General features: G+C 39.9%; 2 protein-coding genes across 6 annotated transcripts in view; both read left to right on the top strand.

Annotated features, from left to right (window-relative positions):
• Window positions 1-1,888: 1,888 nt before the first annotated feature.
• On the top strand, window positions 1,889-5,479 carry LOC103701792 (transcription factor SAC51). Of its 2 annotated transcripts, none has more exons than XM_026802496.2 (4): window positions 1,889-2,053; window positions 2,493-2,975; window positions 3,109-3,251; window positions 3,349-5,479. In XM_026802496.2, exon 4 carries the CDS (start codon window positions 3,374-3,376, stop codon window positions 4,322-4,324), a length of 951 nt encoding a protein of 316 aa, XP_026658297.1. In that variant the 5' UTR covers window positions 1,889-2,053; window positions 2,493-2,975; window positions 3,109-3,251; window positions 3,349-3,373; the 3' UTR covers window positions 4,325-5,479. The 2 variants fall into 2 exon arrangements, with proteins under 2 accessions (XP_026658297.1, XP_026658296.1); XM_026802495.2 differs by having other exon boundaries at window positions 3,338-5,479.
• Window positions 5,480-7,884: 2,405 nt separating this feature from the next.
• LOC103701791 (WD and tetratricopeptide repeats protein 1-like) overlaps window positions 7,885-16,407 on the top strand; it is a 35,457-nt gene continuing 26,934 nt past the window's right edge. For all 4 annotated transcript variants that reach the window (XR_003384644.2, XR_003384643.2, XM_008783963.4 and 1 more), the window contains exons 1-2: window positions 7,885-8,231; window positions 13,010-13,078. Coding sequence is in view for 2 of the 4 variants with exons in the window: in XM_008783963.4 (XP_008782185.2) it covers window positions 8,160-8,231; window positions 13,010-13,078 (141 nt within the window). In the remaining 2 variants the exon portion in view is untranslated. The remainder of the gene's footprint in view (window positions 8,232-13,009; window positions 13,079-16,407) is intronic.

The raw sequence follows: 16,407 nt of genomic DNA, 5'->3' as shown, positions 1-16,407 counted from the left end.
AGCCTCCTCATGCGAAGAGATTCTCTGAAATTTTTCGTGCCACCAAGTGATTCTAAAGCTGTCCTTGACTTTGTTTCCATTGCAAAGTAGGAACTTTATTTTTTGAATCTTCTTTTTCTTTTTTTGAGAGAGAAAATTATTCTCTTGATCTCGAGTGCAGTATAAAATCTATTTTCTGACTCATGGATGCTCCATATTAAAGATGAAATATCCAGTTATGTAATCATATGACTAGATTGATTCTATGTATGCCAAGTATTGCACAACCACATGCAGTTTAAACCTTTAGTATAATTTTCACTGCAAAGTGGACATAAGCCATGCACTAGACATTAAATGAATAAACAAACCAGGATAAGTAGTGCGACTTTGCCGTACACATACTTTTTCAAGATTAATTTTTCACTCTCAAGACATGTAAATTAAATACGGAAGAACTAATATCACGTACGTCATATAATGAAGGACATTAGAATTATTATTTAGATTATTCTTGTATTTCTGAGTTTTTTTCAAAAGGAAAGAAATAAATCGTATTAATTTAGAAATAAGTAATAGTTGATGAATTCCCGTTTCAACTGGCCAAATTTTACCCTTATATTAGTAAATCTTCCATGTGGTTTCAATTGTTATAAATCTAGCATTTTCAATTTATCTATTCAATTATATATTTGATCCTATTGAGTTAAGTTTTTGTAATTAACCAAGATCAGAATATGTACAATAGTTTGTTTAAATTTTTTTTGAAAGTTTGTTGAAAGAGAAAAAATTGGCCTTCAAATAATCTTATTCAAAATCTCTATCCAATAAATTACTGAGCCTAAAAGATGTTTAAGTATGTTCATTATGACCTTCCTCATAATACTTTCATATAGAGCAAATGGCTAAGAATTAATTATATAGATATTTGTGAATTTTCTTGTACCGATAGCCGTATACTCCATGCATTTCACAAGAAATAGTATTTTACAGCTGAAAAAGTTAGGGTGCATGAATTAATTAATTTGATCATAAAATTATTTTGAATTTTTTTTTAAATTTATCATCCACCAAAGTATAAAAAAATGTCTCAGAGAATACTATTGTATTCAATAGTTTTTGTTATCTTAAAAGTGGAGCCACTAAAACTGAGGATCGAAGTGGTTGGACGATATCGATTTGGTTTGGTTTTTACCAAACCCATATTACATAGTTAATGAAGGTGCTGACTAAAACTTGAATTGAAATTGGCGGCACATGATTTTTATAAAAGTTAGATCTAATGAATTTAGACACATGTTAGCTCGATTACATTGAAAAATCTTTCATTTCAAAACTTGAATCTAGCTCTAGCTCTAGTGCAGTTTGTCTAATGAACAGTTTAATTCTCACTGGAATCTCAGACTTAACCTAGTCTCAAAAGAACATTGGGTGAGTTAGATTCAAATATCATCCAATCACCTTGCACTGCAATAACACCATCATTTGATGAAAAATTTTCATCTAGCCCCAAATATATATTAATTGCAATCACATATTCTCATCAATTCTCCAGTGTGGTGGACACACTCATTCACGTGAACCCTGCTGCTCCTTTACCGTGGCACCCAAGAAATTAGGTTGATAATCCCATGGGTATTATGGGCATAAAAAGATCGAACGATTACATTTCCGCAGGGGAGATTCGTGTCCCCCTCCGCCAACCCCCAAACAATAACCCATGGGTCCGAGCACGCCTTCCCCTCTGGTCAACACCTTATTTGACCGCACCCCATTTATTAATTTAAACGACGAGGGCAACTACGTTGTTAAAAATTACATTTCAGAACCACTGAACGGTTCGTAAAATTATTAATGAGGAGGGGTAGTTTAGTCCCGGTGAACCGATAAAATCCACGCCCCTCTCTATTAATTCTGGTTCCGATTTTCCCCCTTCCGCGATCTTGCTCCCCCGCTTCCCGATCTCCTCTCTTGTTCCGCGCGTGGATTGGATCTTGGGTTCTCTCGATCCGTTTTGGGCGAAGCGATCTGAGGATTTCCCTCGGAATTGGTCTTTTTCCCGTGTTTTTTGGGTGTAAGTTGATGGATGTTTGAAGTCTTTCGATCTCTGCTCAAGAAATCGGTTCTTTTCTTGTGGTTTATGCTAGAATCTCTGGTTTTATTGGTTTTTTTTGAGGATTCTCAGCTAAAAATCGATTTTTTTCGTGCATATGCTCAAGAATTTCGTGTTGTTTTTTGGTTTTTTTTTTTCCCGCTCCGAGTTGATGGATATGGGAAGCTTTTTGGCCGAAGGTTAGTAAATTGGTTCCTTCCATGAGATTTGTGCTTGGTTATTCGAAATTTTATTGGCATTCTACTGGAACTTCCGCTCAAAATTGGAACTTTTTAGGGGCTTAGCCGTCTCCGAAGCTGTTTACTTTCAATTGTTAAGGGTTTGGAAGTGGTTTGAACTGTGATTTCTCGTTCATGAAGAAAGTTTTGGTGTTCTTCTGATGTAGAGTTCGGTGTTGCAGGGATCTAAGAGTGGTTGAAGAGTTTGAACAGCATGCGGTGGCTGAGCCTCTCCGTCGATGTTCTCCGGAAAGTTATTTCCTTGAACTTGTATTGTAGGGTTATTCTGTAACTCTGCTTCCGTTTCCCCTGCTCGCCTCTTTTTACTGCTTTCCTTCCTTTCTCTTGGTACGCGGCATCGAAGCCATATTCCCTTCTAACTCATCGAAACCTCGAAAAGAGAAAGACGAGAACAAGGGGACTTCTTCTTCTTCTGGTCTACTAGACTCGTCTAAGCTGCCTTCTGTGAAGAGTTACTGGGTTCTCTTCTCTTCCCATTTCTTGTGGTTTCTTTCCATTTTCCGGTGGAAAGGAGAGTAGTAATGGTGTGCCAAGCAGCGACGCAGTCGAGATTCCGAGCATTGAAACATGAGAATGGGATCGCCGGTAGCGCCACCATAATCGTTAGGATCATAGCTTGCTTCCAGCCATTACAGGATTGCCAGGTAAAAGATAAGAAGAAGAAGAGAAAGAACTCAAAGAAGCATAAAACCCGATTTCAGGGTTGAAAAGATCAAAGCTGAAGTTTTTCTAGCCTTCCTTAATTGCATAAGAATCTTATCCTTCTATTTTTTCCAGGCCCAGTACTTCCGCCACCTCCTCAAGCCCGTTACGTAGATTAGCTTCCTCTCTTCCGCTTCATCAAATAAAGCTGGAAATTTTGCAGTTTCCGGAAGGGATTCTTGTGGATAAGACATTCAGTCTTAGCTGATTTCTGCCTGGTAATTCGTGCTTTCTTCAGCTCATGAATTTAAATCGTTGTGTAGCTTTATATACTCTTCTGATTGGTTGGTGTTTATATCCAAAGTGGTGTTTTAGGTGATTTCTTTGTTCGTTTTTGTTGATGGGGAAGGACTTTGATCCTTGGATCCACTTGCTGCACTCACCATGGCGGTTTGGTAGCTCGAACTGTGCGAGTACTCTCCGGCAACCGGGTGCGAACACCAATTCCACGGTGTTTCCAACTTTCTTCAATCCTTATGGGTGTGCCTTCTCCGGCAATGCTGCCACCCCCTTCCCTGGGTTTCAAGAGCACAAATCCCTTGCGAGGACAACAGCATTGACCCCGCCTTCGATCCATGCTTATGGACTGCCGGAATTCCCTAATCCTCGGAAGAGATTCCTGGTTTTCGATCACTCGGGGGATCAAACGAGGTTAATCTTCAGCCCATCGGGCACCCTGTTTATGAGTCCGGGTCCCCTGAATCCAGGACTGGACCTGCAGGGGAGCAAAGAAACCAGTGTTTCCGATGGGCACGGCGGCGAGGAGATGCACGAAGACACTGAAGAAATCGATGCACTTCTGTACTCGGACTCCGACGATGACCGCGAGGAAGAAGAAGCCAGCACGGGGCACTCCCCGGTTGAGATGACGGGCGGGAGCGCCGAGGAGGTTGCTAGCTCTACCGTCCCAGCTGCCAAGAGAAGAAGAGTTGATGCAGAACTTGACGCATCCCTCGCGGACACGGCAAGCTCCGTGGTAGCGGTAGCGGACCAATACCATGAATTGCACGCAGACTGTAGGACCAAAGATAGCAGCGATGATGCCGAGTCGAGCTGCGTGAGGGGTGGCGAGAAAAGGGGAGTGGCAGAAGAAGAGCTGGAAAAACGCCATGACTCGAACCATGGAAACAAACGGCTGAAGAGGGCGAGGATACAAGAGACCGTCGGCGTGCTGCGAAGAATTATTCCGGGCGGAAAGGGCAAAGACGTGGCTACCATCCTCGACGAAGCCATTCGCTACCTCATGTCCCTCGAGCTGAAAACCAAGGCTCTGGGTGCTACTCCACTGTAGCAACACCATCAGCAGCAGCCCCACCATTATCAGTGCCCCTCTCTCTCTCTCTCTCTCTCTCTCTCTCTCTCTATATATATATATATATATATATATATATATATATATATATATATATGTGCATATGTGTGTGTGTGTATGTATGTATGTGGTTGTTTTAGTGTGTGTTATTGGCAGCAGTAGAAACAGTATAATGGACCTTTTTCTCTCCCCATGTATGATGAGTGAGAGAAAGACAGAAGCCAACGGGCTCTCTCCACACGTCTCCAACGATTGAAGGTGGGAATCAGCACTCCAGAGCACTTCTTGGCTGGGTTGCGAGTCCTCTCTCTCTCTGCGTGTGTCCTCGGCTTTTGATGGTGGGGGAGAAGGGAGGATGATGGGGCAATAAAGCAGTCCTACAGTGTCTTTGTGTGCCCGTGCGTGTGCTGGGCCTATGGGTGACGAAGGGAGAGAGTGAGAGCAGTTTCTTTTGACCGAAAGGGCATGATGGGGGGGGGCTTCAGGCAGTGCGCGTGTGACGGTGGATTCCGGAAGGGCGTGCGCGGGGGCCGCAGCCTAGCTTCGATGCCCTGTTGGGCTTGTGATCTAGCTTTAGCGGAAGGTGGGTTGGTGGTGGTCTCTAGTAGGGGAGTCGAGTGGTGATCTCTCTGTTTCTCTTTTGACGTGGAGACTCTATGATTTGCCTTTGTTGGGGGGGCGTTTTAGATGAAGAAAAGTTGCGTGCATGGATGCAAGGGTGGCCTAGATGGTGATCCAACTGGCATGTTTTTTTTTTTTTGAGCTAATGCGAGGTGGCATGATTGGACCCTGTCGGAAGGCCTGATTGGTATTTGTGGAGTGAATGGCCGAGGGCTGGAACTGGGAAAAGTGGGTGCCCATGCATTGTCGTTGATATATATGGTTTAAGGACTATTATTGGCTGAGTGCCACTTTGGCTTCCACGGTTGCATCTGCGTGATCGATGTTTGTCGATCTATCTGCGTCCACTGTCATTTGTCATGTCTTAATCATTTGTCCCCTCTGTAGTGTTGACCTTGAGTGGTTCAGCTGTTTGATCGATGTTACTGGTTTGCACTACCAATTTGATCAATTGATACTGCTTCAAGTCTGAATGATGATTTTGTTTTAATATCGCTTTCGATTCATAAGAAATTGCGAATTGTGATTGAGTGTGATCTTGTCTTGATTCATGAATATTTTCCAGAAATTCTCATTTCTTTTCGACTGCTCTTAGCGAATTGAGGCGTGAGATTTCTAAGCCACAGGGTTGGGCCGCAAACTGTGCATAGGAAAATCTCTGGTTCGTATACTGAAATGTTACAAAACCCATTGGCTCTGCCAGTAGATCTGTTTATGGATCAGATCCTGGCTCCAGACAGATATCATTAATTATTTTTGATGTTAGGCTATTTATCATGAGTTGAAGTACAACTTTATTTATTAGGTAAAGTTCATTAATTTATCTCTGCTATGTTACAACACGCGAGGAAAGTCCAGTAGAGAGCCTAGTGGGAGGCATAAAGAGTGGCAAATAAGGTAGAGGTTCTTCATTTAAAGGAAGAACCACCATTGTTGTCTGGAAGCCCCCACAACCAGATTTTATTAAAGCTAATTGCAATGGTTCAGTTTGGCCAAATGGTATGGGTGCGGTGGTGTTATTCAAAATCATACGGGATGAGTTCTGTATGCTGTGGCAATTTATAAATTTGACTATGAGACTTTTAAATTTTAATGAGAAAGTTTGGGATTGAGTATACTTTCGATTTCTTTGCTCTCTATTTTGAAAGTATGTATCTCTGTTCTGTGTTTATATAATGTATAAATGTCAAATACAAATTTATTTATTTATTTGGGATAAAAAAAGTTGATAGGCAATTTGGAGAATAACCCCCTCCTAAACGCATGCAACCCTAAGCCTTAGTTAAGATAGAATCTGAACTGAGATCTCTTGGTGCAACCATAAGAGTGTTACTAGTCTAGCTAGCTGGTTGCTCCATATAAGGTTATTTAGAAAATAATAGTGCAAACCAAGTGATTGTTTCATTGCATGGGAATTTTTTCGATGCGGATAATCTTAACAGTATTCTCTTTAAAATAGATCTTGTGAAAAATCGGTTTTATGAAACCAACCAAACATTCATTTTTATAAAAGTCATTCAATTTGAGTTTTTTTTATAAAACTATCTTAGCACCACTTTCTTGGCTCCTCTCATTGTCCTCCATGCTGGTGGTTCTTGTCACCTTGCTTAGTTTCTTCCATCTGCTCGTCCCTACTTGATTTCGCATCATTTGTGGTTTTCAGTAACGACGATGTCACCTTCTCGAATATACTCTGCAAGGTAGGCATCTCTCTCTCTTTGTCCCTTCAGCAACAGTTTAATCCAATAAGAAGTGTTAAAAAGTGAAACTTGGAAAGTTTTACACGAATCAGATGCTTGTGATAGAGTTTATGATAACTTCTTTTCAGTTTTCAGTCATTATTTTCTTTCGAAAAAAACTTCTTTCTATCAGTTAAACAACCAAGACGTAAATCAGCTTCTAGGAGATCCAACTACAATATCACCCTAAAATGTGGAAACACACAAATGACAGTACTCGCGAGTACGGCTATATGATTTGAACATCATAGTCAATTGAGCAATCAGAACGTGAAGTTCGCTATTCTTCGGGGTCCAATGTTACTGAAGTGTTGGGAGTTAAGACCAAATATAAGAAGATCTATGGGGATCTATGGGACGTAGAGGAGTCATTCTAACAGATCTGGAAATGGATATTTTGGAAGACATTATCTAGTTCCTTTAGGACATGATTTCGAACAGAGCATCCAGATGACTGATCATACTTAGATCGGAAGGGGATTGTTTCTTCGAAATTTTTGTACAAACGTCGTTAAAATTATCAAATTTAGCCTCAAGTTCATGCTTAAAATTTTCAATAAGTTTGGCTCTTATGACACCGACTTCTTGTTTAAATACTCCTGGCCAGCTACCAAGTTTATAATAGTCTCTGTTCTTTAACCATGAATTATTATAGAAATATTTGGGATTAAAATGCAATTCAGAGTAAGATTAGTTAGCTCGATATCTATTTAAGCTTCTGCAAGTTGCAAATTTCAGAGTTTCACTTGACCAACTCAATTGAGTACATAAGAAAGTTTCTCTCTCTAAATTGTCATGATATGCTTAATGAAAATAACCGGCAGACAAGAGCAAGGATTAGTAAACATTCACTCTTTCCCAAAAGCATAGTTCAAAATAATGGCCTCTTCAATATTATAGCGAAAGAAAATACTCCACTTTTGAGTGCGATTTAAACTATTGGTTTATGTAATTGAAAATAACCAATTAGATTTACAATGAAACCTAAAAGCCAATCACTGTTCTAATTTGAGTAACACAATGGTCGGGTCCACAGTACCAATATCCAAGCCCAGGTCGCTCGCTTGTCCGGCCTTAGAAATATGCCACGTGTCAACTAATGGATGAAAGGTTTGCTTCTACCGGGTCGCTATCCGATCCGGTGGGCCGATTGTCAAGAGTGCTCGATCGTACCTACTGGAAGCAGGTTGAGGCAACCCGAGGGGTAGATGAAAGCAAACCACGAACCGGGTGGCGTCAGACCGGAGACTGGCATCGTGTCCCCTTCTCCCTTCTCCCTTCTCCCTTCTCTGCTTCGCTGCCGCGCCCAAACCGACCTAAAGAAAAGAATTTATTGAGAGTAAGCGGCAGGGTTACAGAGAGAATAAGGCCCTCTCGCTCGTTTTTGAAGGAGAGGGAGGAAGAGCTAGGGTTAGGGATTCCCCACCCCCATCTTGGTCCTCGCTTCGTGGCTGATGGAGTCGTGGAGCTTCCCCGACGGCAACTTCGCCAATCTAGTGGAGAGCCGGCGCATCGACTCCCTCCCGGTATTCTCGCCCTCCCCTCCTAATCTCACCTCATTCCACTACGCCGTGTATTACAATTCTTCTTTTCTTTCTGTTTCTTTAGCGCTTTTCGCTCTTGCTCTTGTTTTCGTTCCATGTTTCTTTTCTTTTCTTTTATTTTCTTTTTCTGGGTTTTGTTGTGATCTGGAAGTGTTTCTTTTCTTTTCTTTTCTGGTTCTGGGGGTTCTTTTCTGTCCTGGAGCCACCAAGAGAATGTCGGACTATCAGTTTTCAATTGCTTGATTTTCTGAGATCTGCTGGGCAGAATGATAAGAAAAATTGGGCCTGTCTGGATGATTCTTTAAGTGGTACAAATGTTTCCGAGTTGAGCGGGTATTCGACGTTTGTGTAATTTTTCTGGTTCTTGGCATTGATTACTGTTTCTGGATTCAACTTTAAGAGGTCTGCTAGTGTTTGACTCCATTGAAGGGTTAAAATCGGACTGATGGTACAGTGAAAAATGGAGATGCTATATGATTGGGGGGCTTCTTTATGGTTGGAGGGCTTCTTTATGGTTCTTTAAAGCCGAGGCATCTGTGGTTATTCTTGGTCATAGAGCATCCAATCTCTGTTTTAGGTTGTTATATAGTTTGAGAACGATCAAAGGGGGATATGATGGATGTAAAGTGGAAGGGGATGTCAGTTTGGAGGTGTTTCATGGAGAAAGCAAAAGCTCACGAGTAGAAGCATATGTGGATACATAAAAACTGTGTGTTTTCATTGTTGGTATATCTGAAAAGTCGTCGAAGCTAACATTTGTTCTATAGATGGTTTTTTAATGTTTTCAAAATTTGAAGCAGCTGGTTCAAGTGGTTATACACTAATCACATAGATCTCTATAATGGATTGCAAGCATCAAGTATGGATTTGTTGTCACATTGGATTGCTAACTATGAAACAATGCATTTATGTGCTACACTTGTCAAGCCTAGGAGGCTATGTTTGCCTAGTAATCACGATATTCCTAAAGAAAACTAGACTGTCGTAGGCTCACGACTTTTTTATGCTAAATAAAATCATTTCCCACAATTTCAACTCAGCCATCTAGATGATAGATAGCGTCATAAGAGTTGACGATTATTTATACATGCCAGGCTGCATTTGTTGGTGAAAAGGTATGGTGAACCCTTATTTGATTGGGCTTGTGAAGTATTTCTTGTATATTTGCTGTCAAATTAATTGTTTACTTGTGCTTTGATCCTAAAGCTATTTTGGAAGATTTGTCAACTTTATCTGTTCACCTTTCAAAAGGTATCTTGCGCAACAACCCTTTTTACATTAGTTTGGCTAGGGGGACATTTTATTTCTGCGAAAGTTTTCTTACCTCCATTTTTTAGTAGTAAATGGTAATCTTCAATTAGTGTTGAATATATAAACAAACTTAAGGGGCACTATGAACAGGAGACATATGGAATATAATGGAGAATCTTTTATCATGATGCTATTGCTCTTGGGCTATGATGAAAAACTATCTGGTTTATGAGCCTATCTTTGTAAATTCAAATCTAGTGGGGGCGGTTTTTTATGAAATAAAAGAAAATACAAGTGAGGTATAGGGGTATGTTGCTCTTTGTTAGGGATGAACTGTTTCATTTAAACTACAGAGGCAAATCTTTTTGTTTACAAAAGGATTTGTTGTTATTCCCCTTAAAGGCAAATCATGAGTCTAAATTGAACAATTCAAGGCCTTTGTTTTGATTATATAAACCTGATTCAAAGAGTAATTGGTCAATAGTATTTGATTTTCTCCGATACCTCCATTTTAAGGATAAGAGTGATGAAACTTGGAAGCCACTTTAACTTATCTTACCAAAGCATTTACATCATTAAAAATTCTTATACCGTCATGGGTCTATAATGTTGCTTAGAAGTTCAATCAAATAAAACAAGCAGGATTTAAACCTTACTTCCCAGCCATTCTGTCTACAAAGTCTTAAATTAATTCTCTCCAAAATCCTTCTCTACGCTCCAAAATCAATATTTTGAGACCATATATGTTCCCACAGGTATCTAATTCTTGATTCAGATAAAATTATTTTTGATGTTTGACAGCTCTTAAAGAAACCTATGGCCCTTCCATTCTCCATATCTGAACAATTTTGATTTGATGTTAATCCATTGGCATTTTTCGGGAAGAAGGAAATATGCTTATCTGCTTCCTTAAGCCAGATGGCCCTTGTTGGAAAAATCTTCTCTCAAGTCCGATTCTGCATGCCTTTCAATGATCAATATTTGTACTTCACTGAGTCACCAAAAGTTGCGCTTTTGACAAATCCTTTTGTTGGACAATTTTAATTTTTCATAATGTTCACTAATGGTAAATAATTTCTATGAGAGCTGCATAAGGGATAAAGGTAAACAGATTCTCTTAAGACCATTTACTGAGGTATCATGTGATAGTGGTGGGCCAGTTTGGCATTGGCTCAGTTTGTGCCTTGCTGTGCTGGTTCTTGACACTCTTGGCATGCATTAGCATGGTTGTCGTACAAGTGCCATGTGTTTGTAAGGATTGGCATGATAATAATGTGTCCATGGCAGTTAAATTCGTGTTTTCTATTATACAATGACCTTTCTAAAATGTCTTGAAAACCTTCATATTAAGAAGCAAGGCATCCAAGAATCTTTTCCTTAACATTGCATTGCGCTAAGAGGAAATGATAAAGACCACAATATATGGGTATAGTACATACACGGGGATGCATGTATATGCATGCATTCTATTTGGCAGAATTATAATGCAAGTAGGTTGGGAATGAGGGTTTAAACTCATAACCACATGACCTAAATATCATGTTTTTATTCTTATGTCTCTAGAAAAAAAGGGATAAAGGCATTCCGGGGATTAGGTGCATCCAAACATGTTAATCACATGGTAAATGATGACAATTTTAATGCCCGGTTAGGTTACGAGATTACTCTTATAGTCTTATTATATTTCAAATGCACAGGATCGAAAGAAGGATAATATGTCATTTGTAATGAATTTGGGCCTACCTCTTTTCTCCTTGTTTTTATTATAACTACACCCATATATCCATATACATGTGCAAGAGACATTGGAGATGTAATAGATATTGGACGTTGTCTAAGAAACCAAGAGCATTAATTAAGTAGGTCATAAGAAATTAGGAGGAGAGGTTTTCTTAATTGGTATATTGATACTCAATCAACTGGTGTATTGATATTTAGGGACATGTATGCTGGAGCTCTAACGATCATTAGTGTATTTCCAGTCATAGTGGGCTTACACCAAGGACCTTACTAAGCCTTATCTTGTTGCACTTATTATAAACATTCTAGATATTTGTATTTAGAAGGATGTTTCATAGTGTGCAAGGAATGCTGAATCAATCCGTACTGGCTGGTTCGGCCTGTATCGAACCAATCTAGCGTTAAAAAACGATACTGGTCCGTATCGTTTAGGCCAATTTTTTTTTGGGCTTTTGAGTGTGTGAACCAAGCCGAACCAGTGGTACCAGTTCGAACCGATACCGAACTGTCCAGTGGCCGACCGGTATGCCTACAGGTATCGGCTTGGCGATCCTTGACCATGGTATGCTGAACCGGCTCGTATCGTACCGGTCGGTACTGGCCGGTTCAGCACGTACTGTACCAGTCTGGGCCTTGACCGGTACGGTTCAGCCATGAAAAACCGTACACAGTCCGTACCAATATAACCTAGCCGAAGCCGGGGAAGAAGAAGAGAAGGAGAGAGCGAGCGGGGAAGGGAGGGAGAAGGAGAGGCCTCCGCCGCCATCGGAGGGCCTCGGGGGGCCGGCGGAGGCCGAGGGGGGGTGACAATGCTAGTGGGGGGGGGGCGGTGGAGGCCGCGGGGGCGCGGTAGAGGCCGATGCCATGGCCGCGGAAAAAAATTGGAATTTTTAAGTGAAGTCGGCAAGCGAGTCGCCAACTTCACTTAAAAAATTTCAAAATTTTTTCCTGCAACCGCGGCCGGCCCCCTGCGGCCCTCCGCTAGCGGTGGAGGCCTCTCCTTCTCCCTTCCTCCCTCGCTTGCTCTCTCTTTCTGGCGAAGGCCTCTCCTTCTCCTTTCCTCCCTCGCTCGCTCTCTCTTTCATCTCGTCTTCTCCGGCTTCCGGCCCTCGGTATGAGCCCGGTACCGAAACGGTACCGAGAACGATGAACCGGTCCGGTAGGCCACCGGTACGGCTACCAGTACCGGTTCGAAATACCTTGCCGTGTACTATTGTTTTAATTTCTTCGTATATTAAGGGAAACAATCATAAAAGTTCCGTAGTTTTTATGGTCATTTTAGGTATGAAAATATTCTGAAGCAGCCTTAGGTTCTCAAGCTGCATAATTTCTTCCTGTTTTAGTGATAATTTGGGTGCTGACCTTACTTCTTACTTATTTTTCTTTCTTCCTGATTTGCTGTCCTGTCTTTTCTTTCTTTTAAATTTCTTTATGTAATAAAAGCATTTGCTTTTCCTGGCAATTAATGTTAAATGCAAGTAGCTCTTTTCTCTATCATGCCGAACTTTCCAGTTAACATTGCTGTTTCTTCCAAATATGTAAAAAATTAGGTGTTGTTTATACAAATAACCTTCACAGTTCACACCCTACTGTGGTTATTTTTTGTGGGCATTGTAGTGCATGCTGATACATTTATCAGAATTCTAGCCACTTTGAAGGACATCAACCTTATTATTTATTTCAGTGGCTTACTGAAGTTTTGTAAATTGGTTTGATCTTGGTAGACTGTATTGCTGCTTCGGAGTTACAATTTTCGTGCTGTTATGTAGGATGTGAATCGCAGATTGCAACTTCATTCATCTTTGATACAAAGGCTTGCCCTGGAGGAAGTTATGGAGGTATGAGTTGTTATAGAAGTTCTATTCTGCTTTTCTATGGTGTTTTTGTCCAAGCAATGTTTACTTTCCTGGATCCTGTAAACATTAAGAAGTGAATGCTATGGCTAAAAAATAATAATGAGATTGACTTTATTTGCTTGTAATTTCTTGTGCCTTGTATGCTTGATGTCTTGCTCGTGTATTTCTGGTTATCAATTGTTTAGTTGGGTAACATAGCTAACATAGCTTATACTATTATGTGATGACTTGACTAATGAAGCTCTAGAACAATTTATGGGTCTTGGGGCCGAGAAAAGGAATTTGTTACTTTAAAGAGAAGCTGTTAACAAGTTTGAATGGTATTTACTTTGTCAAGATAAGACACTAAATATGTAATGTCACGTTTTCCTAGCTTTATTTGTAGTTTACTTTGGATTTTCATTTTTACAATGGGCTAGAGTCTTATTTAGTGCTTCAAGCATTGTTCATCTTTTAAATTTGTACTTATGTTTTCGTAATCAGAAGTCAGCTAGACAACCTTTCTTTTTCAAAATACTCTATCACAACTTGATTTCATATTCATAAAAAGGACCTGAACATATGTACGTCCAAACTTATATGGAAAAAAGTTTAATCATGTGATTCTATCTACACTTCATGCTGGGTTGAACATGTAGTCGATCTTTTTCTCCTAGTGTTGCCACCATATTTTTTATGCTTGTCTTCTGACTCTTTAGAAGATCCCTAGTCATAGATATTCCAGATGGCTCTACCGTGCATTATGTCGAGCACTTAAAAATTCAACCAGGAAAGGTCTTATATGCTGCACTAACGAGGTACCTATTTACGGCCATGACATATTTATTTTATCCTTCACCGAGAACACTAAGAGAAGAGGAAAGAGGCTTTTTGATACTTCTTTGCTTCCAATTCATTGTGCAAAAATTTCTGCTGCAATTGTAAGTCTGTGCTAGAAAAGCAAAACTACACTGTTATCATAAAATTTTAAGTTTTTAACCCAGTTTTTCCATGCATGTAAGAATTTTGCCAAGGTATTTTATTTCATATGTCGTAAATCAACCTATAATCATATAGAGTATGACATGCCAATTTTATGATCAATTCCTTTTTGTGTCGGTCTAAATATGAAAAAGCAGTGGTGTGGTCCATTGTGCCCCAGCTTTTTGTATTTTTTCTTCCATGGGTATATATGAGGCTTCATCAATGGGAATTTAGGGAACAGCTGAACAGCCCTCCTGCTATAAGTAGAGCACCCTAGCTTCTCCTTAAATTTGCCTGTCAAATTGATTTATTTGAAGATTCTGCTTTATTGTTTTGCTTATTCATCGGGCTAGAAAGTTCTCTAGCTTACACATGATTATAATCAATGCAGATAATGCCATTCTTGTTGAAGGTAGGGTTATTTGGTCATATATATGGACTTTGGTTTCTTATTACTGACACTAATAACTTAGAGAGGAAACTTATCATGTTGAGGTTGAGTTATATATATGGATCACTGATCTTTGAAATAATCTGGCCCACAACCTGGGGTTTGATATTGCAGTTCATATTTGGATTTTTATTCTAAGCTACATAGACTCAGATTCCTGTGTTGAGTGTGTGTCTAAGTTTTGGATCTTTCAATATATAATAATTTCTCCTATGGAGCCATGTCTGAGTGTCTTACCAAATTCCGTGTTTACGTCATATGCGGGTATTTTTGGCTATATTGAAGGATCTGGCTATATTTTGTCGAGGTTGAGTTAATCACAGATCTTTCAACCACTCTTGTCCAGGACCTCGAGTTGGAGATTGTGGTTAATATTTAGGTTTATCCATAATTAATAGTTGTCTGACAGTCTTGATCTTCTTTGCTGGAAACCAGCAACAAGGAATAATTTTATGTTCATTAGGTGGTTCCTCCAGCCTCCAAGCTCTAGATAGTTAAACACATTGGAAGCAGCATGCATGGGAAGGAGAAAGAAGAAGTATAGAACTTTACACTTCATAATAAAATCCTACAACTCTAAATAGTCCAAGAGCCTACAACATAGACTTCCTAGAACCCACCCGATGGCTACAATAAGAAGAAAAGGAAGCCTTTTGGAGATGCATGATTGATTAGAAGGGAGGGAAATCTGGATCGAGTAGGCTACCTTCCTTTCTACTTATTCTTTCCTCTTTTCATCCCTTCTCTTTCTCTTCCCTCTTCTCTTCCCATATTTATTTCTTTTCTCTTTTCATCCTTTTTCATTTGCACCAAAGAGAGATTGGATGCTTCCCATGTTTATCACTGGTATGATAATTGATAGCAAACATGCACCTCCTTGCTTTGCAAAAATTAGGGTCCATCATAAAGCATCTAATCTCTGATATTCTGAACTTGGTAAGTTAAGGCCCAATGCTCAAATATGGACCGCGACAAATAAAAGAGACCAAGTAGAACACTTAAAAAATTATATAATATCATAAACTTTTTTATATTTTATAAAATCATAAACTTATCATCAAAAGAAAAAAAATCATAAGCTCAAGTAGAACATTTAGCCTAAAAGTTTACCTCCAGATGCTGGTTTTTGTCTTCCCTTAGTCTGAAACTGTGATTCTCAGTTTGAACTGCATCAAAGTAGAAGAAAAAGAAATAGTGAAGAAGAAAATATGAGTAAATGATTTCTAGACCTGGATCCCTTCTGATATTTGAAACATGATTGTGGAATTGTTCCACACTTCCATTTGATGTTTAAGAACCTTTTGGATTTTGAGATTTTCAGTGGAAATTTTGCACTTATGATTTTAGGGGCCTTTTGGTTTCTTGCAATTGGTAGTCTTAAAACTCAACTGCATCAAATGAGTGGCAGGCAGCTATTTGCAGTTGTCTGATTATATGCAACTCGTTTGCGATGCTGCAACTAGGTTACCAAAAAAGGGGGCCAAAAATTTCCTGGATCTTTTGCAGTAAAATTGATAGCAAAAGCTTTTCCAACTTAAGTTGCAAGTGGGGTGCGAAACCTTTTCCACCCACACGATCGAGACAACTCTCCCTTCTCGTAGCACACCAGGCTGCAAGCATGCTTTCCCCCTCCCCCCATTACCTGTTTGGTGATTCCCTGTCCTCTCTCACCTCTCTTTCCTCTCTTTTCCACCACCATTTGCAATTATCCTCTTCCCCTTGCACTATTAGTTGCCTTCATCCTTTTTTATCAGTCTCTCTTCTCCGTTGCCTCCCTTCTCCACCATCACTAGCTACACACTATTGTCCTTCTTGTCCACCTCTTCTCTTTCTTACACTGTTGCCTCCTCCTCTACTACTAACTGTGCATCATCGTCCTCCTCTTATGCTTCTCTCT

Source organism: Phoenix dactylifera, chromosome 9, assembly GCF_009389715.1.
Source record: "Phoenix dactylifera cultivar Barhee BC4 chromosome 9, palm_55x_up_171113_PBpolish2nd_filt_p, whole genome shotgun sequence".
Taxonomy (NCBI): Eukaryota; Viridiplantae; Streptophyta; class Magnoliopsida; order Arecales; family Arecaceae; genus Phoenix; species Phoenix dactylifera.
The sequence above is the reverse complement of the archived record's forward strand: the minus strand, read 5'-3'. Positions and strand labels throughout refer to the sequence as shown.

Coding starts and splice junctions, on each gene's coding strand:
- LOC103701792 (XM_026802496.2), top strand. CDS start 3,374: ATGGGGAAGGACTTTGATCCTTGGATCCACTTGCTGCACTCACCATGG.